The sequence below is a fragment of the Sinocyclocheilus rhinocerous genome, unplaced genomic scaffold (assembly GCF_001515625.1).
Source record: "Sinocyclocheilus rhinocerous isolate Xijiao unplaced genomic scaffold, SAMN03320098_v1.1 scaffold1043, whole genome shotgun sequence".
Classification (NCBI taxonomy): Eukaryota; Metazoa; Chordata; class Actinopteri; order Cypriniformes; family Cyprinidae; genus Sinocyclocheilus; species Sinocyclocheilus rhinocerous.
Window position 1 is genome coordinate 1,076,903 of NW_015642610.1, and position 23,812 is coordinate 1,100,714.

The following is a 23,812-nucleotide window of genomic DNA, read 5'->3' on the forward strand; positions in this document are numbered from 1 at the left end:
AACTTTTATAAAGAATGTCTCTTTGGATTTGAGACTTTAGTCTTTGCAGCTTTACAGATCTTCTTTATGCACCAAGAGCTTGTAACACTTCAAAGAGAAAGGAAAAATTTTAATCGCATCATATGACCCCTTTAAATATTTCCTTAGTAACACTTTACAATAAGATCGCATTTGTTATCTAACTCATTTGTTAGATATGTGAAAGTCTTTTTGAACAACTGGTGAGCTGTGGCTTATATATAATCAACAATAACTTTAGCAGCATTAGCATTACTATGATCTGTCAGGGTCACATTGTAACAATAGCTATATTATCTGTGTAAATTAACCACGCAGGATGTCGGGTATAAGGAAAGAATAAAATGTATTATGATGATTATTGTTATAAACAGGGAAGACCTAAATCTAGTCCAGCATGCATTTCTGTGGCCTATGCTTGAGCAGAAAAGCTGCAAAAACCATAGAGCATGTGGAAATCCTTTAATAAAGCACATCCTGTTTAATAAGACTGGATAGACACAGTGGAAATGGGAAGCAGCAGTGCTCACCGACTTGTAGAGAGTGCCGGTTCGGTGCTCAATAAACATGCTAATTTCACGTCCGTGTCTAGATTAATTGAGTTAATCATAGAGATGATGATAAACATTGGAATGCTAATTTATTCAAGTCAGATAAAACAGAGAAATGTTTGCGTTTGAAAGCAAAACTTGCCAAATGTATGCCAAGTATAATTTTAGCTATTCAAATTTCAAACAATACATGGAGGAATCATTTTAATCTCAGCTGTGCATTACATTATTGTTGGAGGAAAGCGTGAGATTACTCAGGATTTCTCTCAAGGGAGCGTATGACTGACTGTATGACTCACACAGAGCAGAACCTCGAGTCTCGAGGGCAGGTGAGCTGCTGGTCTTTGCTCATTATTTTAGTATGTGTCTCTATTTGGGTGAGTCAAAAAGAGAGAGAGTCCATCCATCAGCCCCTAATGAGACCATTACTGCTCCAGCCTGTCCCTCTGCCATTCAAAAGCACTAATGCCCGTCCTCTCACATGACACCAGAGCAGGTCTGGAGTACTGGGCAGGAATGTAGAGTCATCCTCTGGTGAGCTCAAGGCTCTGTTGCTGTCTGCTGAGATACACATGAGTCAAAGTGACCAGAGCAGAAGATCTATTTAGCCTTGAATATTTCTGTTTGTTCACTCTGCAAACTTTATCTCTCAGATTTAGAAGACATTTCATGTTAGCAGAACAAAAAGAGGGCGCTAGAGATTCAAACTATGATTTAAACAATGAATATTGACTATGATTTTGCTTGAGGTGTGAAATTCAAATGGTATTCTGTCATCATATACTCACCTTCATGTTGTTTCAATCCTGTCCCAATATTCTTCAAAACATATTTTATATTCCACAGAAGAAAGTAAGTCATACAGGTTTTAAATGACATGAGGACAAGTAAATAATGACAATTTTCATTTTGGGGTGAACTATGCCTTTAAGTAACATGATGAATATCACATTGATTTTAATATGCTTTTTTTTGTCCATTCCGTTTCCTAAAGTATGAGTCATTAGGCTAATTTAGATCCAAAAGTGTGTCAAATTTATTTACATCATTACATAAAATATATTTTACAAATGTCTCTATGTGGTACTTATAAAGAATTAAAATGGTATTATAATTCTATCTATCTATCTATCTATCTATCTATCTATTAATTGTTAAAATGATTCCTTTCACAGGAAAAATCCAGAGCAAATTAAATTGTCAAATTCTTATTAAAAAATAATTTTAATATAAAAAATATGGGAAAAATGAAAACAAATTAAATACCAAACACTGATTTTTTTTTTTTTTAATTTGTCATATTTGTGGAGATATTCATTCAATATTTAAAAATACATTATTTTATATAAATAAAAAAAAAGTAAAATATAAAAATCATATTTCTTTCTTTTCTTTTCTTTTTTTTTTTTTTTTTTGACTTTTGGTGAACCTACAAATGATTTAGTAACTACTTTGAATAAAATAAGTTCATTTAAATATTACCTACAGGGCACATTTTTGAGAGTGAATTTTGGGTGGCAAAATGCTGCAATACAAAAGGAGCTCACCAGAACCTCAGCAATCTGGAAAATGCAAGTTACACAGGGGGAAAAACAGTTATATGTGGCGAAGAGGGCACATACCTCCCCTGTCCCTGATGGCCAGATTATTGCCCTTCTTCAACACAATGTCCAGCTGATACATTCCTGGCTTTGACGGGAGAGGAAGTTCTTCATTACTTGGCTCCACAATATTGATACCCTACAGGAGGAGAGGAAACAGTGAGGTGGTCAGACAGGCCTACATACACACTGCACTAAGATTTCAAGCACATACTTCAGGGAATCTATATCCAGTTTATTGCTTAATGTTATGACGACTTAAAACATGAAGTGTTGTTGGTACATCAGCTCCTCCCACCAATATAGCGCAGCTCAATAGAATAGTAATAGCTCTACTGATACGGCAGCAGAGAGAAAAAAGGACGTTTGCATTTCCCTCTGCCTTCACAGTTACATAATCACTCTGCCTCTACAATCTCAAATCCAGACTTCACAACCTTGAGATGTTCAAAAGAGCCACCGTCTTTGCTTGCCTTCCCTTCTGAGAAACTTCAGGCTATAGTTCTGTGAAAGGTCTGGAAATGTTAATTCTCTGCTAATGTTGTTGTAAGGAGACTATTTAACAGTTATCCTGCCTCTGAGCAGGTCATCAGACCTTGACAAAGTATCAAAGAGCAACATTAAAACCAGATTACACTGCAACAGAAGATAGAATGCTAATTTCCTGAAGACTGCAGGGCTAACCATTAGCAGCTGTTTGATTTGCACAGTTTTTTTTCCTTATTAAACATGGAGCTAGTTTTTTACTCAGCAAGAACTTATTATCTAAAGCTCCTCGGTTTCCAGTATTTACCACTGAGACAGTCTGCCTCTATCCGTCTTCACTATAGTACATACCCTGCACTATCACAGGCATATGAAATCTGCACCTTTATATTAAAAGAACAAAGAACTCTGAAAACGTCCATTAAAGCACTGTCACCAGTTTCTTGTAATAAGAAATAAGCAGTGTAGTGTACTGTGGGGTGTATGCTAATAATGTTTACATGACTCAATGAGATATTAGTGCACAGTAGTAAATTACTACTGCTTTATACCCTCATGGGACTTCGGGGACAGTTTGTGGTGACTTGGCAGTAATTCTTAAAGCATGTACACCCACACACACTTGTGCTTCTAAACACAAATACACACACACACGCATTCACAATATGACTGTTGGAATAGAATAGAATAGAATCCTGGTAACGTGGTAAATTAGCCAATAAGCAGAAAAAGGGTTAACTACTCAAAACTGTTCAAACTTATCATAACATAAGGGTAAATGAGGAAGAGGAGACAAAGCAAAATGAAAAGGAGAGACACAAAGTATGTCTAATTCACCCAGTCCTACTACATATTGCACTCGAATCAGTGCAGAAACAAAAACATTCATCTACTCGCTGCCAACAGGAATTTATTTCCCTTTTTTTTTCCGCTTCATAAGGAGGAGTTCATCTTGAATAAAACAGCACCCTGACACTGTCACTCAACAAACACTGTTTATTATTCAGTCTTAAAGAATGACAAAGAAGTTTGGAAAGTAATTGTGCCCTCAGGTCCCTGTTATTGTTGTGTTTGAAAATTTCATTTCAGTTTCAATTTGCTCATTATGACAGATTTCTAGCGTCTAGCCATAGTTGGCTTCAGGAGCATTAGGGATATGAGACAAATGGGGGCATCATTAAAAGATTCACATAAGGAAGTTTCAAGTCATCAAGGAAGTCATTATCTATTATTAATCATTAAACAATGACAGAGCTCAACACTACTTTTAAATTATTTATGTAATGTTATAAAGCAGAACACAGTTGGATACATTAATTGATTCATTTATTATCCACTGCAAATGGACATGACTGAATTTGCACATGAAAATGTGGACTTACAATTTTATGATTCACAGTATAGTGCAAAAAAATGAATTTTTCAAAACAGACTGATCTCCTTCTGAGAATTAAATCTACGTGTTTCTATTGTGTAATCTCTTTTTTATCTTTAAAATCACACACCCAAATATTAAATACAGTATTATGTGAAATCCCTCTTTATTATGTCTCCAAATAATCCAGAAAATATGCTTTATTCATTTTACATCATAACATTTCTTTATGTAATTTACAGTACAAAAGCAGAAATGTGTTTCTATAGGTTTAAAAAAAAAATTTGAATCACTGATTATTTAGTCCTTTAGTAGATGTGTTTGGCAGTTTAATGTAGACATTGGCATATACGTACATTTCAGCTTATTATTTATCATAACATTTGGCCCATTAATTCCTAAGGTCAGTCTTCATTATTAGCTGACACACCTGTGGGTTTCTGCTGAGAACATCATTTAATAGATGCACTCATGATTCCAGTCTAACCTTTGGATGATACAGATGTCCTTTTAAGTCACACCTCTGGACTGCATCTCTCTGAATGAGCCGCCTCAAACAACCTTCTGCCATAACGTTCAAAAGTGCTGCTACTTTTATACACCTACTTATCACCCCGCAGTAGATTCTGACCTGAAATATATGAACATAACGCTCATTCCTAAATGCAAACATCAGGTGACACAGCTGTGTCCATTTGCATGAGCTAATAAGCTTCTTTTTCTGATTTTAGAGTATATGACAATAATCCAAAATCAACTGAAACTGTCAATGAAATCTATACGTAGGTGTGTGTTGGCAATGCTGTCTGAACAAGGCCAGAACAAACTCTACAGCGGTTATGAAACCATACTTTATCATAATTTACTGATAATTATATTGCTAGACTATTGTTGCAGTTTGAGAGGCGGTAAATTGATTCCTCTTGCATCTATTGTTTGTTATGTACACAAAACACATTACTCACAATAATTGTCATTAATACTAGTCAATAATTGTCAAGAACAGCTACAAAATAAAAATGTACTAAATGTTTACTAAGGTAAACAAAAGCTCCTTCTCCTACCTTTTGCTTATGTCTCTCCAGGGTCAGAAAGCATTTAGCGGAACTGATCAGAGCTTTGCATAATAAGCGTCTCTCATGAATAAGTGATGACTGTGATGAAGTTTCAGCCTTACATAAAGAGCTTATACATACCAGGATATAGGATATTCCATTCCACAGGTATATGGACAATATTTCACTGGACAGATGGCTCGGGTAAGAGAGAGGTCAGAAGTGTCATTACGGTAAAAACGGAAAGTACAAAGGACACTGTTTTTGACAAGCACACACTCAGAGCTGAATGTATAACTGTCTGTGGTAATCAAAATACATTTATAATTAATAGATTCCAATTCTGATATCAGTATTTCTTTTGGAGTGCTGTATGGCATTAAAAACGTATCTGTTTTAATGGCTATGGCAATTATTTTGACGGTATTCTTCAGGCCTAACTTATTAAGAGAATAACTTATTAAGAGACGATGATGATGTCATGTTTTTCCCCAAAATAACTATTTGCAGGTCAAATAAATAAATGAAACAATTTATCATTTAATAGTTTTTTTTAAATGGATATGACAATTATTTTGACATAATAATTAATTTTTATATATTATAATTTAGACATTATTATAAGAAAAATGAGAAGCATTTATTCTGCATACCAGGAAACAAAAATGTTATTATATTATAAATATTATTATTATTGGTGTTGTTGTCATCATAAAATACTGTTTGTTTGTTGGGCAAATAAATAAATAAAAAAATTTTCATGTTTTGTCTCAACACTAATGACTATTTATTTGTCTAATCTGCTTGTCAATGTCATTTCTTTACTCTCCTGTTTGAATAAAAATAAAAGGCCTCAAGAATAATACAACAATAAAACAAATAGCACTTAGATATTTCAAAGTTTTTGACAAACTCCATATAAGAGTAGCTATCCATGCATCCAAAATGAGATTAGGCCCCGTCCACACCGAGATGCGTTTAGCTGTATACGCATACATTTTGTATCGTATAGGCGGTTTCGTGTCGACGCAGATATTTCTTGAGACAAGGGGGAAAAAAAAGATCGGATAGGGAAAGCTCTGGCTTCGTGTGGAGTCATCACCCCTGAATACCTGAGCTGACTATCTGTGCTGTTTATAGGAGACTCAGTTTACAAAATGTAATTGTAATGGTTCTCTCACAACCACGTTTCAATGGTTAACTGGTAAAAGTTTAATAACACTGATGACTGATGTGAAATATGTGAATAGATGGGTGCTTCTTCACAGAGGTATTTTCCATTGTACGGCAGTTCATCACAGCGCTATCTGGACACATACGGTGGATTGTGTATAGGTGCAGCAGCATAAAATAATAGTTGTGCTCTTATTTGACTACGGAGGACAGATTTGTTTATTTCCACGCACTGCAGGTGGCAAGAGATAAATTGCATTTGCATTGGTGTCTTTTTTTAAAGGTTAGCCAGGAGAGGTTCACATGTAGGTTATGGTAATGGAGGTGTACAGAGACCTGAAATACACACATGGGATACTTCACCCGAAATTAAAATTCTGTCGTCATTTATTGACGGTCATTTTGTCTCAAACCTGTATGATGTTATTTCCTCTATGGAACACCAAAGGAAAAGCACACATGAAAATGAATGATGACCACAGCTGTCAAGCTCCAAATTGGATGTGCTATATTCCAAATTTTCTGAAGCCATATGATAACTTTGTGTGAACAGACCTCAAAATAAGAGGTTTTTCACTGACAATCTTCTCTTTTCATTCACTAAAGCTCTCAAATCTGATTAACATTTGCATATTCAAATATTGCGCATCAAGATGTGTCACGCCAGGTTAGACATCAGTAAAGCAGTACTGGTTCTTGTGTGTCCTGTAACAGATTATGACATTGCAAATTTTATTATATACAAAACACACAAAGCTATCCAATGACTTCACAAGACTTTTAATAAAGTGTTTGTCATATGGGCTACTTTCATGGCACATTTATGTGGCATTTTTGATATTTTACTTAACAGGCCCTGGTCATCATTTTCTTTTATTGTATGGAAAAGAGCAGCATGAACATCCTACATCCTTTACTGTTGTACAGTAAAACAAAAATCACATGAAGGTGACTGAATAAAGCCAATAATTTTTGGGTTAACTGTTCCTTTACTTAAGACACTATTCACACAAAAAATCAATTATGTCATAAAAAATTATAAAAAGAAAAGAATAAAAGCAACAACATAGCTCCAACAACATACTCTTTCGTTTTCCACTGTGTAGGGAAGATTCAATAAAAGTGAAACATATCAAACTCTGGACATTACTGGACTGTCTCCATAATTCTGTTTGACTACCGGGATTGATAATGTGGCTGAAATATAGGCCTAATCAACATCTCTAATAGCGTGACAGGCTGCCATCTGACTAAGAGCTTTGGATAACAACAAATGTGTCATGGGCCATTACAGTAATGTAAAGTTGCCATACACTAAAACAATGACAATGCAAACACTCATAGATCTGTTTTAAGATAGAAAGAAATAAAATGCCAATACAATGGTACTTTGATATATGCCACAGTACTGAATCATTCCCATAATCACTCAAAAAGTATTAAGGCCTAAATTTAAAATGGATGTCATAGAAATGCATATAAAATGTCCATGCATTTGGATTACACTGTATTAACATTAACCAGGGGTGTCCAAATCTGCTCCTGGAGGGCCAGTGCCCTTAAGCATTCAGCTCCAACACACTTGCCTAGAAGTTTCTAGTGAGTTTGAAGACCTTTATTAGCTGGTTCAAGTGTGTTTAATTAGGGTTGGAGCAAAACTCTGCAGGATAGTGGCCCTCCAGGAACAGGTTCAGACACCCCTGACATAAACAAACTAAAAAAACTTCATGTGATGCATATTTGTCACTCATACATAGTAAAACAGGTAAGAAACAGCTAGGTAAGAGGTTTGAGACAGCACTAATAAACTGAATGTGTGTTAAATACACAATGACTAGTTTTATACATTTATCAATAAAATCCAATTTGTTTCAATCTCATACGTTTTAACTAATTTAATACTGCCTGTTCTAGCTAGCCATATTTTAACCATGTTCATACTTTTTTAACTGAATAATTGTTTTCACAATGAACAGATTTATGCTGATTATATGATTCACTATTTTAGATGATGCAAATAGTTAATAGTAAACTATGCCATGATTTTTTTTGATTACAGAAATCTTAACTGTTCCTGTTTTACGTATTACTGAAAAGTAGTCTACGTTAGTTTACGTTAAAACGGTGTAATCCAATTGAATGGAATTTTTTTATGCAAATCAAATACATAAATCTTAAATTTGATGTTATTCACACAGTGCTCCATGGTACAGTACTTCAAACAATAATATAATATTATGGTATGTGTCCAAAAACACTGGAACAGAAGAAACAGGCCTACTACATCGAAATCCACAATAACACCAGAAACAGTGCAAAAGAAGATGCAGTACTTTATATGAGAACCTTTCCTGACTAATATCACCAAACACTGCGCTTAGAGGAAACTTGCCCCACTATTAAGCATGGGTTTCAAGTAATGCCTGGATTCCTAGTATAACTGACCCATGATCCTTTATAACTGTAGCTATTTTCCATACAAACAGTGAAGGTCACAGGGCCATCAATAGTCCATTCATCACTTTCCTAGCCTGAGCAGTTTCCTAGGCTTTTTTATATCCTTACAAAGACCTAAAATCAAATGCGGTTTACACCTATCGGCCATTAGTATTAAATGAATAGTACAACCTAAATGACAAAAGGTCATTTTCTTCTATTATATTCACTGTTCATTACGAGTGGCAACCAGTCACGTTTTTTCCAGACCATTTTGTGTAGGCATTTCATTATCACTAAAATGTAATTAGTACATGTATAATTTTGGCTGATGTACTGTGCAAATCATAGAGGTGCACAATAACTGAAAATCAGAGTTCAGTGTTCAGTCAAGAGTGATAATCTAGTGTTTTACTCTAGTGCTTTCACTGTAGAGGATTCCCTCAGCAGGATTACATCACCAAACGTTAGTATACATAATGCATGCAGTTCTTCTGTCAAAAGACTGGTATTATTAAACATTCATATGGAAAACAGAAAAAGTAGTCCTAGAAAGTGAAGGATTTTCAATGCAGAGTTATTACATGAACTCCATAAACAGGATTTAAACCAATCTGTTTCCAACAAGGAGCCTTTTCGACTGTTTTTTTAAAGTGCGTGTGAATGTACATCTATTTGAAACCACAAATGAAACCATTTTCAGCAGGAAGATAGAGGTTAACTGGAAAAAGCAACAGTCTAAACCACTGATTCCATTCAAAGCCTGCCTTTTTTTCCAGGGAAAGTTCTGGGACCAAATAATTGTACCAAGTACCAAAATGACTCCAAGCGCTCCCTTGAATGCCTTGCAATCTTCTTTTCACTTTGCAGAGATAGATAAAGTCTCAATGCAATGCAGTGTCACCTCGGTTAATGGATTCTAAGAGCTGGTGAGACCTATCTGTCACTGATCATTTCAGCCTATCCGTCAGTGATGCAGCTCTCAACAATGTCATTCATTCATCAGAATCTTAATGAATACGCAAGTATGGTTTTCTGATATGCCCACTGACAATGATTTAAGATTTAAAATAAAAAAAAGTCACATGCCAGGGCAGTCATTCACACCTCAGGATTCAAAGCCTTTGAAAACGTATTATAACGGGTTGGAAATTACTGCACAAAAAAATAATAATTCTATGCCTTCACTTTTTCTCTTTTCTTATTATCCTCCTGTCCTAGCTTTTTACTATTTTGAACGATGACTGAAACCTTGTGTAACGGGCACTTCTCGTGTTTATTGCCATCTTATGATACATTGTTTGTTGTATTCCTCAACTGTAAGTCGCTTTGGATAAAAGCGTCTGCCAAATGAATAAATGTAAATGTAAAATATAGATAACCAGTACACAACAATATAAAATAATAATAAAATAATAAAATAAATTATGGCCGAATTTTACTTTTAACCCTAAAAGTTTAGCCTTAGGTAAAATACTTTTGAATATGGCAAAAGAGGGGCATTTCAATGTTGTTTGAGCATTTGTTGATCATATTTGCTAGACTGAGTGATGTTTCCACATGAGAGAGTGTTACACATGCTCATAAAGTATTGTAAATTTATTGGGCAATTAGAGGTTGAGCAATTGAAAGGTTTCTATAGTAAAAAAATGCATCAGAGAAGCAAAGGCTCGCTGAGAAAGCCACTGTAGATCAATCCAAACAACACTGAAACAATAATTTTTTCCAATGCACCCTAGGTTTATGAACTACATTATTCATGTTTATGGTTTCATTTTGAAGCTTCGCTCTCCATCACATTGAAAGCCACTGTATTTGTTTCATACTTTTTCAGCACAGCGAAAGATGTCTTTTATCATTTGCAGGATAACTACATTCACACACACACACACACAAATGCATTCACACTTTGTTTGTGATCATCTACTAATTGATCCATCCATTTAGCAGCATGTCTTTTCATCCGGCCACAGGTTCTGAAATCACATCCTTTTATCGGTAGTAAGTAGACCAATAACAGACTGCAACACAGCCAGTGCTACATGTTTAGCTGAAAGAGTGAAATGTGTTATTTAATGCTAAAACAATAATGTACAAGAATACTTTCTTAGGACAAACTGGAGCTCAAACAAATTAGTAAATACAGAAGAATTCATACAATGAATGAAAACAATATTTTCAACCATAAATATTTACATACCACTATATACCATCAAAATGTATAAATACCATAAAATTTTTGCTTTGAAAACCAGTTCATAAACAAAATCTACAATAGCATACAAAGGCATAGACTTAACATCAGAAGCTGAGCCAACGAGATGTATTGTGACCTGCTATTATCTCATTATTTGATCCACTTTTAATCAATGTTCTCCAATTACTCGCCAAACTATTTATTCTGGAGTTAATAAAGTATAAATCAAATTTATGCTGCTTTGCTTTATTAGGGGTAAAGCAAAAAGGAAGTCAACAAATTTTCTAAATTCATTCAACTAGGCCTACATACGTATAATTAGAAAATATTAAATATTACCAACAATATTGACAAGCTAAACAAAAGGCATGTAAAAATGAAGTTTATTACAAAGTTAGGCATTAAAAAGGTTACTGACCTGTTTTTGCCACTTTAAGATGAGAGATGCAAAATAACAATTTAAAGAGTATTCAATAAAAATATTGTAAATATAGCCATGTCAAGTCATCCCATGGGCTAGACTAGACTCCTTCACAGCCCATTGACTTTTTGTGCCTGCAGTTAAGTTCATGAATGAGAAGCTGTCCAATCGCTTACCTGCAGTGGGGTGTTAAATTACAGCCACTCTAAATGAATTACCATTGCAATAAAAATAAATAAATAAATAAAATGCAACAAAGTTTAAAAATAAGATCTGGTGCTACAGATAAATCATTCTGAACTATTAGCCAAATAGTGAAGCCTTAGTCACGTTTACTGTTTGCAAGCAATGTAGCAACTTGGGGCATTGAAAAATCAATTGTTGGCTATTTTACTTTGATTTTTAATTCAGAATATTTTATCAGAATTGAGAGTTGGAGTCAAAATACCATTTCCAAAAAAAAAAAATCATGCAGGAGGATGTAACTTATGATATGCATGTGGTAATTATATTATGATTATAATGCATTTCAATTATATACAGTTCAGCCGCCAAAACAGTTCTGATGCATTGGGGCATGGACTCCACAAGCCTTCTGAACAGGTCCTGTGGTGTTTGTCGGGTACCAAGACATTAACAGCAGATCCTTTAAGTATTGCAAGTTGCAAGGTTAAGCCTCCAAGGACTGGATTTGTTGGTCCTGCACATTCCACATATGCTCAATTGGACTGAGATCTAGGGAATTTGGTGGTCAAGGCAACACCTGGAACTCATGTTCCTCAACCACTCCTGAACAGAAATCCTGCTGAAAGAGGCCACTGTCATCCGGGAACACCACTGCCATTTGGGTACGTAGGTGGTATGTGTGAAAGTAACATGCTCTGGGACAGAGGTCTCCAACCCTGCTCCTGGAGAGCTACAGTACCTTCCTGCAGACTTCACTTCCAACCCTGCTCCAACACACCTGTCTGTAAATATCAAGTAACCCTGAAGACCTTGATTAGCTGGTGTAGGTGTGTTTCATTGGGGCTGGAGCTGAACTCTGTGGGATGGTAGCTCTCCAGGAGCAGGTTTGGAGACCTCTGGCCCAGAGCAAAACACTACCTCTGCTGACCTGCCTTCTTCACATAGTGCATCCTGCTGCCATTTCTTCCCCAGGTAAACGACACACAAGCACCCGACCATCAGACCAGGCAACCTTCTTCCATTGCTCCATTCCATTGCTGTAGGTACTGTTGCTGACTGGTCTGTAGCTACACAGCCCTGTGCACAGCAAACTGCAATGAACTGTGTGTTCCGACACTACTCTATCATAGCCAGCATTAAGTTTTTCAGCAATTTGAGCTACAGCAGCTCTTCTGTGTAAATGGACCAGATGGGCAAGCCTTAGCTCATCAAGTGCATCACTGAGCCTTGGGCACCCATGACCCTGGAACTGGTTCAGCAGCTGTCCTTCCTTGCACCACTTTTGGCAGGTACAAACCACTGCGTACCAGTAACACCCACTTGTGTGGCTTGCCCATTTTCCCTGCTTCCAACACATGAAATTCAAGAACTGACTGTTCACTTGCTTTCTAATATATCCCACCCCTTGACAGGTGCCATTGTAACAATATAATCAATGTTATTCACTTCGCCTGTCAGTGATTTTAGTGTTGTGGCTGATCAGTATATTTGTGCTCGTTAAATATGTATATGTGTGCCTGCACATGCTGCAAAACAATGTCATATACAGTATATACAGTATAATACATCAACAGCCACAACAAACCGGGCTGGAGATGCTAAAGGAAATTGTGTCAAAGCTCCAGTACTCTGCAAGGATGTCTTTGTGTAATTATCAAGAACATATGGGAATGTTTCATGCAGCATTGGAGCCAGATCCAGTCCAACGCCTACCCAGAATTCGGAGCTACAGGAAGCTCTAATCCACCCTCAGCCCACTCAGCCTTAACCCATCAGGGCCGGCGAGCTTGTTCCATTAGCTGCTATTTCTGTCAGACCCATGCAAGCAGAGACAGGTTGGGCTGAAGCAAAGGCACTGTGGGGTTTTACATACTCCGTACAGCATAAACGAATCCACACGGCCCTTTATCATGCTGCTTATGTAACGCTTCTCTATTTGCCAACAGGGAAGTGCTACAATTACAGGGCGGATAATCAAAGTGGCACCCAGCATGGTGGTGGACGAAAGAAATTTCACGCAAATGATGTTAAAGGGGTCATATGATGTTTTTTTTTTTCCTTTCTTTTTGGAGTGTTACAAGCTCTTGGTGCATAAAGAAGATCTGTAAAGTTGCGAAGACTAAAGTCTCAAATCCAAAGAGATATTCTTTATAAAAGTTAAGAGTCAGCCACACCTACCTAAAACAGCTCGTTCTAACCTATATATATATATATATATATATAACCTTTGTGTCTTCAGTATATGACACCTTGTGTATTGTAAAGCTACTATACACTTTGTATGTGACATTTAAAGGTAGGTAAATCTGAAACCGGTCAACAAACTGACAACCAAGAAGAACATTAAGTCCCTGAACTAAGTAAAATCACATTTACTAAGTTCCTGGGGGAAAGTGTTTTAATAAGGAAGGCTGATTCATGTGAGATATATGACTGATGATGATAAAGAAGCCTGAGAGGGAGAAGCTCAGGACATCTAATCAATGATGCACTCAGTGCCTAGAAAATAAGATGATACTAATGAAAAGCACGAAACACTGCAGGAAATAATAAATAGGTGGAAGACGTGACTGAACAGATTTACATTTCCATGGTGAAAGGATGGTTTGGGCGGATGCAGAAAAACATTTTGGAAATAACATGCATCATCCTTTCCAAACTGTTCTAAACAACAGCATTTTATTTGAAGATAAAGCTGCCTGAAATATGGTCAAAATAGGCCAACATGCCCTTCTGAACTCACTCTTAACAGCATTGTGGTCATTTGTTGGAGGTCTGGTTGCAATCAGCATGTTTTGGTGCTTCAGAGGACTGTGAGAATTTTGGCTTAGTTTATCACTACAGGAAACATACCATTATCTACATTAGTAATTAGAATAACAATCTGTACGCACTCTTTTGATTCCACAAACTAAAGTCTGGAACTGTGCAAAACAGTACCTGAATGTCACAACTATAAGCAAAGTAGCCATTTGACACACAAATGCTAACCAAGGCTGCATTTATTTGATACAAAATACAGTAAAAGCACTAATATTGCAAGACATTTTTACAATTTAAAATAACTGATTTCTATTTTAATATATATTAAAATGTCATTCATTCCTGTGATGGTAAAGCTGAATATTTAGCAGCCATTACTCTAGTCTTCAGTGTCAAGGTTGTTCAGAAATCGCCAATTTGCTGCTCAAGCAACAATTCTTATCATTATCAATGTTGTGATTCTGTGTAGTCTGTCAAAATAGAACAATAAAAATTAATTATGATATAATAAAATTACTTTCCCTCTACTATTGCTTGATTGACAAAGCTTTGTAGAAGAATAAGTCTTTAGTCCAGGGCCACAAGCCAGGTGGTCCTTTACATGGAGGAAACATTTTTAAACTTTTTGACCAAGACAAGCTAGCTATGATTCATCATAAACTGAAGGAGCTTCACCGAAGGCAAATATTCTGTACAAACAATTAGGATTCAGAGACACGGGGGGGTAATTGGATTTTCTAGATTACATTAAAACCAGTTAATTGTGAGCTATCCTTTATCTAAATGACCAGATGATTTTGTTTATAATCAAAGTGAGCCCAGACAACGCAGTGCCGGTTAACTCCATCTCTGGGGAACATGCCACTTCCCAACCTGCTATTCACTCACTTTAATCAATAAGCAATTTGGGCAGCAATCTTCAGCACAGCAATCCATTTAGAAAATAAAATGTAACAAGCACTTACTGGAGTCTGTATAAGACTGAATGACACCAAGACAACACTGTGAAAAGTAATAGCATCAACTACTCCACTAATTCTACATGGTTAATTCATTTGAACATTAGTCAACAAACTCTTAGCCATGGATGCTTGAGAAGAGTATTCAGCCACCATTTAACCTCTGGCGCTTATATATCCACCAAAACGGAACAACACATACGCATTATCTGAGTAGATAAAACACTGGTTCTCGACCTTTTTGATTCCAAGGTCCCCTATTGTCCACAACAATATTCAAAGGCCTCGCACTTCTAGTTTCTGTGAATTAAATTGCAGGGTTGCAGAAATTTTAGCAGCTGAATTTTCTTCAGGTGTCACACTCTTTTATCTAAATTCACATGACTTTATCGGTTTTCTGGGTAAAGATTAAGCATAACAAATATTTTAATTACAATTTCTACCCGTTAAAAAATTGCTTGGCTTGGTGTAACTACAAACATATATTCGTTGTAAGATTTTCTTCACCAAAAACTTTTCACCCTCTCTTGAATTTATTTCAAAGGCGACATCGGATGCAAAATTTTCTTTTACATGGTGTTTGCATATAAATGTGTAGCAGTGTGTGGACACAACCACCCTGCTATGATAAAACTCAATTCACTCCTTTTTTTTTAATTCCCAAAAAACTTAAACAGTCTCAATTGTCAAGCCGTTTTGATTTTCTGAGCGGTGTGATGTCATCCTGCTCAGGCCCCGCCCACGACCTCTGACAGACTGTCCTGTATAGGCATATCTCTGCCCTCAACCAGTTGTACATTGTCTGCCATTTTCTCCACACTCGAGCAGCACTAGCGACAATAATGTCTCGTAAGCAATGCAGAGTTTTGTAGTTAGATGTAGAGTCTTCATTTTCTCCCGATAGCAGAGCCACTGAGGACGCAGTGGATTAGTTTTGTTTTTGATAGTAACGCGCCACCGCATACACACCAAAAAAAAAAAAGAAAACTGGAAGAGAGGAGGGGGGTGAACAGTAGCTCTTTATCATTTTACCCTCTGAGGTCTTAAACAGCATATTATTGTAGCACGGGTTGTGTTGAATACAGTGTAATCAGACTTTAGCCATTAATATGTTTTTAAGATACTGATCATCAAATATTGATGCCAATAAACTCTTATGTAATCTTACACTGTTTCTGGAGTTGTTTCCTTCGCTACGGCAACCTCAAGTGGAGTTTGCTTGTGTAACTACAACCAAATAATAAATATCTTGCATTTGAAATATCTAGGACAGTGAATTAATGAGAACACAACAAAACAGCTTTGATTTCCAGTTAAAAGCTGTACTTCTAGTAATATATGTTTTATATATGGCAAATCAACTCCAGAAAGGGGGGCATTTTAAGTGAGTAAAACAATTTCACAAAATAGATGTTTAAGCCCCATAATTCTGAGATGATCATGTTCCATATTTCCATTTCTTCTCATTTCTGCCCTAATATTGTAGTTCTGTAGATCCACAAGCAGGCCCTGAGGGAGCCGCCATCTATAATAGACTCCTGCCTCTGGCTACTGTGACTATTATAAACCTCCATTAAACCCCTCCAATCCTGATGTATCCACCCCTGACCCAGAGGCTCAGAGCACATGCCTAACCCACTTTCACCCTTCCGGAACCAGCTGTGGTAAGGAGGGCCAGCAGGTGGTGCCAGGGCGAGAGGACTGGCCAAGCTAATCCAGAGATGCACAGGCTCCAGATGGACAGACCGGGGTCGGTATGTGTTTGACCTGGGCGTGTGCAGATACAGACCAAAGGGAACAGCTTATCATGACATGTTTTGGTTGTATCATGCGTTATGAAGGACACCTTGGAGTTAAAGAGGGTGTAGCTCTTTATTAGAGCTGATTACCATTTAGTCAGACAATGGAATGCTTTCCGATGAGCAAGAGAGTAGAGAGGAGCGAAAGCTGATGAACCTGCGAGAGGAATAAGTATAAGAGGAAGATGAGGCTGTGGAAAACAGGAGTCAAGCTAGCTGCTGCTCATGTCCTCCCACTGTCTGGTCTATTTTATTTGGTGTAAATCAGTGAAAAAATAACTTGTTGACATGTTGTTTGTTGAGAGAGTATTTGTCATTTCTATGTATGGAACAGTTTCACAAACAGTCTTTTCAAGTATAATATCATCATTTCTATGTTATAACCAATACAATAATCATGAAAGTACTAGTTTGTGTGTAAACACTGATGTCTATGGTACAGTTCCCAAAAACAGAGTAACCATTTGAAAGCAATTTGACACTTTAAACAAAAATTATATTAGGTATCTAAATATTCCACCTAAGCCTTCTCCTAATTTGCATCCCTGCTGGGAAAACAACTGGGATAGGCTAGCTGATTAGAAATATCTTAGCTCTGCCAAAATCTGACTCCTACACTGCACTGCAACATTAAACAATGGTTGCACATATAGTTGAAATCACATCTCATCGAAAATCACTTGTTTTTAAATATTTAAAATTGTATACCTACCTACTTACTACCAGAATACTTTGAAACCATTAATATTACATACATGAAAATAAATAAATAAATAAATAGACACATCATTAATGTTTGTATTATCAAGCATCATGTGGCATTCTTTAAAGTCAGCATCTTTAATTTTTTATGGAATATTTCAGTGTTTATTACAAATTATTTATGTACACATTATTTTTTAATTAATGTGCCCTCATAATTTCTCCACACAATAGCATCTCTTCTCTGATTATGTGTGCACTAAAAACCTGTCGCTCACATGAGATCACAGTAATTAACAAACAACACCATTCTAATCAATTCCCGGTGGAAAAAAATCTAATCCCGCCCAACATTTTCTTTCATTTGAGAAGCCGTTTCACTTGGGGTAACACTTTAGTCTAGGGACCAATTCTCACTATTAACTAGTTGCTTATTAGCATGTATATTACTAGCATATTGGCTGTTTATTAGTACTTATAAAGCACATATTCTGCATAACCATATTTTAGATCCCTTAATCCTACCCCACCTACTTAACTACTTTAATAAGCAAATTAGGAATTTGAGACAAAAGTCATAGTTAATAGTTAATAGAGAGATCTGGTCCCCAAACTAAAGTGTGACCTCACTATACAGTATATTCCACAATACAGAAGAAAAGATGATCGCATATGGTTTCATGCTGACTTCAATACTGCTACTACAAGCAACCTGCCTCTACTTTTGAATGTGACAGTCTTTTCACTTTTGTAGTCACTGTGGTTAAATAAACTGGTTAAATGACAACATAGAATAAAAAACAGAGACACCACCATTCAGGTTCGTCTGGCAGATTATTTAGCATATTTATTTCCAAAAAGAAACAAAAATGTAGCCTTCTAGACAGAATGTTTAAAGGCATTTTAGTCAGTTGCACACTGTAAAGAAGCCAGCATCATGTAACACAATATTCAGGCATTAAGAGCACTCAGATCAGGATGCTGAGTCTGAGAAGCAACTACAGGTGAGGAAGGTCGCAGTGACCCGGAATAAAGCAAAGCAGCAGGGAAGCACCATGACAGGCAATCTATCCCAAAGGCCAACACAGCTCCATGGGAAAAAACACGGCTGGGTCTGACACACATTGTGCACATGAATACACAGAAAGCGAGATAAAGAGAAAGGTGTAAGAAAGGAAATGTGTTAGAGAGGGGGAAGTGAGAAAGATCAAGAAAATGTGTGTACTGAATACTCTTAGCTCAGGATATTGTGCTGAAATAGCATGTGCAAAAGTGGCATACTGTAACTGTTTGAATTCATGGATGTTAAATGAAAGATCACAAGAAATGTAAAGGTCACGGTCAAAACAGTGTACATAACTAGTAACCTGGAAATATGTCCGTATACAGTAAACTGTGAAAACTGTTGACAGGTAAGGCAGGGATATAGAAGAGAGGGGAGGAAAATAGCTGAGCCTTTTAGACAGACGTACAAGCAATAAGGAACAAAGGCTTCCAGAGTGACAGGTGAAACTGTATAACCAAGACAAGTGAAACGGAGAGAGAGAGTGACAGGAGAGATGAGAATAGATGGACAGACAGATAGAGAAGGAGAAAGAAAGAGAGAGACAGGGCTGGCAGACATCCAGCGTGAGAGGGACTATAGCACTGTTGTAGAATTTGAATGAATTGAATGAAGTTGAATTTTTAGACGTGCATGTGTCATGTGCTGCTGACATTGCATAAAAGGGCTCAGGTTTGCTTTTGACACCTTCATATACACATTTGATGACATTTTTTACATGCTTAAATTTCCATTATTTGAATGGTAATTATCTGTTATCTCAAATAATTGAAATTAGATTTTTTTTTAAAAACATTATCAGACAATTAATCAATCGCAATAGGCCAAGTCTACGTTTCATACAGTAACCCCCGGTTTCACAGACAAGGCTTAAGCCTAGTCCCAGACTAAAATGTAAGTGCTCTGGAGGGCGCTTACTAGGCGCAGACACTGGAGGGCGCTCTGGCGGGCGCTTTCGAGGAGCGGGCTCTGGAGCGAACTTCGGGGCTGGAGCCGACACTGGAGCGAGCTCTGGGGCTGGAGCCGACACTGGAGCGAGCTCTGGGCGGGGGTGAGCCACGACCGACAGGCTTGACTTTGGAGTGGGCAGCGGGCTTGCCACAGGAACGGCCGGCGGGCTGTAAAAAAAAAAAAACCTAGCAAATGGGTTAATGTATAAAACCCAACAAGCTGGGTTAAAATAATCCAGCATGTGTTCTGTCCAATATTTACCCAGCGCTGGGTTGCCAAATAACCCAGAAATTGTTGTCTTTAACCAAGCATTTTTTTAGAGTGTAGTTTCCTCAGTTGAACGCAAACAAATATTTGTAAATAAATAAATAAATAAACCATCTTTGTGAGTCTATATAATTCCTGTGTATTGGGACCATCGATTGCTCAATGTCTTCAGAATCTAAAAGATAGGTGTGTGTGAGAAAAATACTAATATTTTAAATATTTAAACTTTTCGCATTGTGAAACTCACAAATCCTCTTTGCTTCCACATCACTTATTTTGTTTCACAACACTCATGCTGGTATTTATATCAACTCATATGAAAGCTGGCCAAAAGCAACGATTTATACTGTAGATAAAAAAGTTTAAAATTGAAGTAATTTTCTCACACACACATTTCGCTTCAGAAGACATTGTCTCACAAACTGTGGTATGTCATATGGATGACCATTGTGTTCACTTTGTGTAGTTTTTGAGGCGGCAACTTTGGAGGTCTAGTACACTTGCATTATATGGACTCACAGAGACGGATTATTTTTTGTTTGTGTTCATCTGAAGAAAGAAAATCATATACATCTAGGAGGGCATGAGAGTGAGGAAATCAGAGAATTTACTTGTTCTAGGTGGAGTATCCCTTTAAAGAGATCTCATTAGTGATTTTTCTTTTCGATGGGATACTCTACAGTTGGCTGCATTCTAATCTATGGCCAATGGCCAACCTTTCCACCACCACCGCAATCAAAAGACTCAGTAATCATAGCAGAATCTCATCTGATTGGCTGTGCATGCTGCTCAACGTGACAACAGCTTTTTCACTGCACGGCAAAATGCTTGTTTGCATTGCATTGAGACACAGACAAGACGAGAGATTCAAACAGTGAAATGTTCCAGTTCTGTTGGAACTCTTGGAATGGCACTCAACCAATCAAATTAGTGGACTAATTGCTGCATAATATCCCTACCAGAGCAGGTATATTAGACAAACTAAACTAAACTAAAATAAAAGACACTATGATGCTTTTCTGTGAATATACATGGATGATCAGAGGAAAAGACAGAAGGAAAAAGAGAGGGAGGTGAGACAGGGTCAATCCACCTGCCGAGTAGCTGTACATCAAACACATGAATTAATAATGCCAATGCCAAATCTAGTTATCAGACTCGTTCTCTATGAGGCAAAGATGAATTTAGCAAATTAATTAATTAATTAATCCTGAGAGTAGCACTCACATTAGCATTCTTCTCTCTTCCACTATTCTGAACTGCAGGATTGCTTTCACCAACTCTGCCCATTTATATCCCTCATAATACAGTAAGTAGAGCATAATCAATAACGCTTCATAAATACTATGCAATTGAAAGACTGGATTTTCAGTTCCCCAGAGACTTTCTTACTGGTGATTAAACCAGATTGTTTAGCAAATGTCAGCATTTTTCCAATATAGGCCAGTGGTGCTCAACTAGTGGACCACAGATCTGTTCTGATAAGGTTAGGCAGGGAGAAAACAATGGAACACAAACAATATAGAGCAACAAATTATGCAGTTAGGACAGCAAAATAAGCTTATCAACTTTTAAAAGGAAGAAGAAATGTTTTCTTTTTCCTTTACAAAGGCTGTGTGTCTAAAACTCAATAGTATTGTGGTCTTTTGACACTTGATTGAAGCCACTAGAATGCTATTAAATGCTATTTGTTATTAAAGTAACATCTGCCTCTGTGTACTTCTAGTTTAACTGTATCTTATTCAAATAAGTTATATATTTAACTGAGGTGAGTAATGGCTGCAAATAGGCCAAAAATATTTGATTTCAAAGCTTTATACCAAACCTTTTCAGAGTAAAAGAGCTCAAACCAAGAAGTGCTACAATTATGCCTGCTCTCCCCATCACAGAAAACATTGTTTTCCTGTTGTGCTTGTTCCTAATTTGTTTGCAAAACCAATAACGTGTTCAAACTTAAACTTTCCACAGCATGCCTAAATGAAATATGACTATTACGGCACTGAACAATGTATATTTTTGCATACTTTCACGCACACTTTCATGCAATCATTTGCTTATGTTTGAGGAGGAAATGAAAGATAAGCCCCATTCAGACTCACAGTAATGCATCAGGTACATACCAGTTTCATAAAAGCACCTAGAAATTCACCATCAAACACAGAACACATCCTGCAGACTGGGGTGTTTCCTCCACTATCATTCACTTCACACTCTGTAGGCTTGAGGAAACGCTTCTCTGTGGTCTTTTCACAGGATGCTGCCTGATACTGCTGTTGTTCTCCAGCTATCAGATGTCTGGGCGTAAAAAAAAAAAAAACCCGACAGCTGTTTCTGTGAAGAAAAACAAAAACAAACAGCAGGAATCCCCCCTGGTCTCCCACCCTTTTTTCCTATCCTTGCACACCTCATCTCTCTTTTCTCTCTTCCCTTCCAACACTCCTTTTGTGCCATCCATAACGTCCCTCTCAAGTTCCAACCACAGGCTTTTAGAAACCAAACACTATCCCAAGAATAAACAGTCCCTAGTGTAAACAACACATTGAAACATATTCACAGCCGACTCACACCTTTCAAAAACGCTCAAATATTTAAAATGCAAAAGAAGTAGCTCTTTTACCTGAGCCTGACTTTCGATCCCCATCACGCAGCTGAATGCACCAACGCTAACAGAAGATTAAAGCCCCCATTCACACAGGCTCCATGCCACACATGTGCCACAGAGGACTCCATCTGCAGTACATTCATTAGAGGCACAGCTAAAAGGAAAGCTTCAAGAAAGGATGGAAGAGAGCATACATACAGACAATTTATGTCCCACGGAGGAGAGAGAGAGTGCTAACATCCAGCCACAGAGATGAAGAGTCCTCACACTGCTGCCGCTGCCACTGCTGAGTCTGCCTCTGGTTTGCTGCCCTATATGAGCGGGAGCCCGCCTCACACACGTATACACACTCACACACACATATATGCATACAGTGCACGTAGCAACCAGCTGTCAGAAGAGACAGGGAGCATTTCTACTGAACTTCTCAAATATCTCTCAATGGCTACACACACCCACATGAGCCTGCTGATTTTGATATACAAAACTATGGGCTTCAGGACACTGTACTGTAAATTCTCAAAACAGGTGCACACATAATGTGTAAAGTGGTGTTTCTCAGGATGAAGTTTAATGAACTGCTGTAGAGCATTCAAGGGTCAGAGAACCACTCTGCAGTGTCTCAGAGGACAACTGTCACTGTTTTACCATTCCTGTCCTCTCTTAGCCCTCATCTAAGAATGTTTTTACCCCACATTCTCTCCGTTTATCTTTAGAAGGGATGGTTTACCCAAAATTGGCAATTCTGTCAATATTTACTCAGTTTCATGTCTTTCCAAACCTTTATGATTTTTACCACTGAAGAAAAGAGAATGGCAGTTCATACTGATCATGTCTATCAAGCTTGATAAAGGTGAAAAAGCATCATAAAAGTAGTTTATTGTTTTGTGCTATGTACTCCAAGTCTTCAATCTTATCAATTAGGGGGTGAGCCCAAATAGAATATTCAAATATTTGATCTGTAATAATTTTTCAAAAAATAAAAACATTATTCAGGGAATTCATGATAAATCCTAAGCACGCAAACTACAAGTCAGTTATAACTAAATGCACTGGGTGGAGCGTGTTAACAAGTTGGTTGGTCACAGAATGTTGTCGCCTTCTAGTTTGGAATTACTTTGGTCAAAATGATCTTACTGAATGATCTTACAATATGGAATTACTTTTGATCAAATGAATCAGTGAAACTGACTTATCATAATATCAC

The 23,812-nt window shown here is 37.1% G+C and overlaps 1 protein-coding gene across 4 annotated transcripts in view; it reads right to left on the reverse strand.

Moving 5' to 3' along the window:
- Nucleotides 1-23,812, reverse strand: part of LOC107756292 (multiple C2 and transmembrane domain-containing protein 1-like) — a 157,704-nt gene that overhangs the window by 87,076 nt on the left and 46,816 nt on the right. For 2 of the 4 annotated variants that reach the window (XM_016573321.1, XM_016573320.1), the window contains exon 2: nucleotides 2,192-2,309. In XM_016573321.1, the coding sequence (XP_016428807.1) occupies nucleotides 2,192-2,309 (118 nt within the window). Of the gene's footprint in view, nucleotides 1-2,191; nucleotides 2,310-22,620; nucleotides 22,673-22,803; nucleotides 22,854-23,812 lie in introns of those variants that run through there. The other 2 variants (XM_016573322.1, XM_016573323.1) reach the window with 2 other exon arrangements.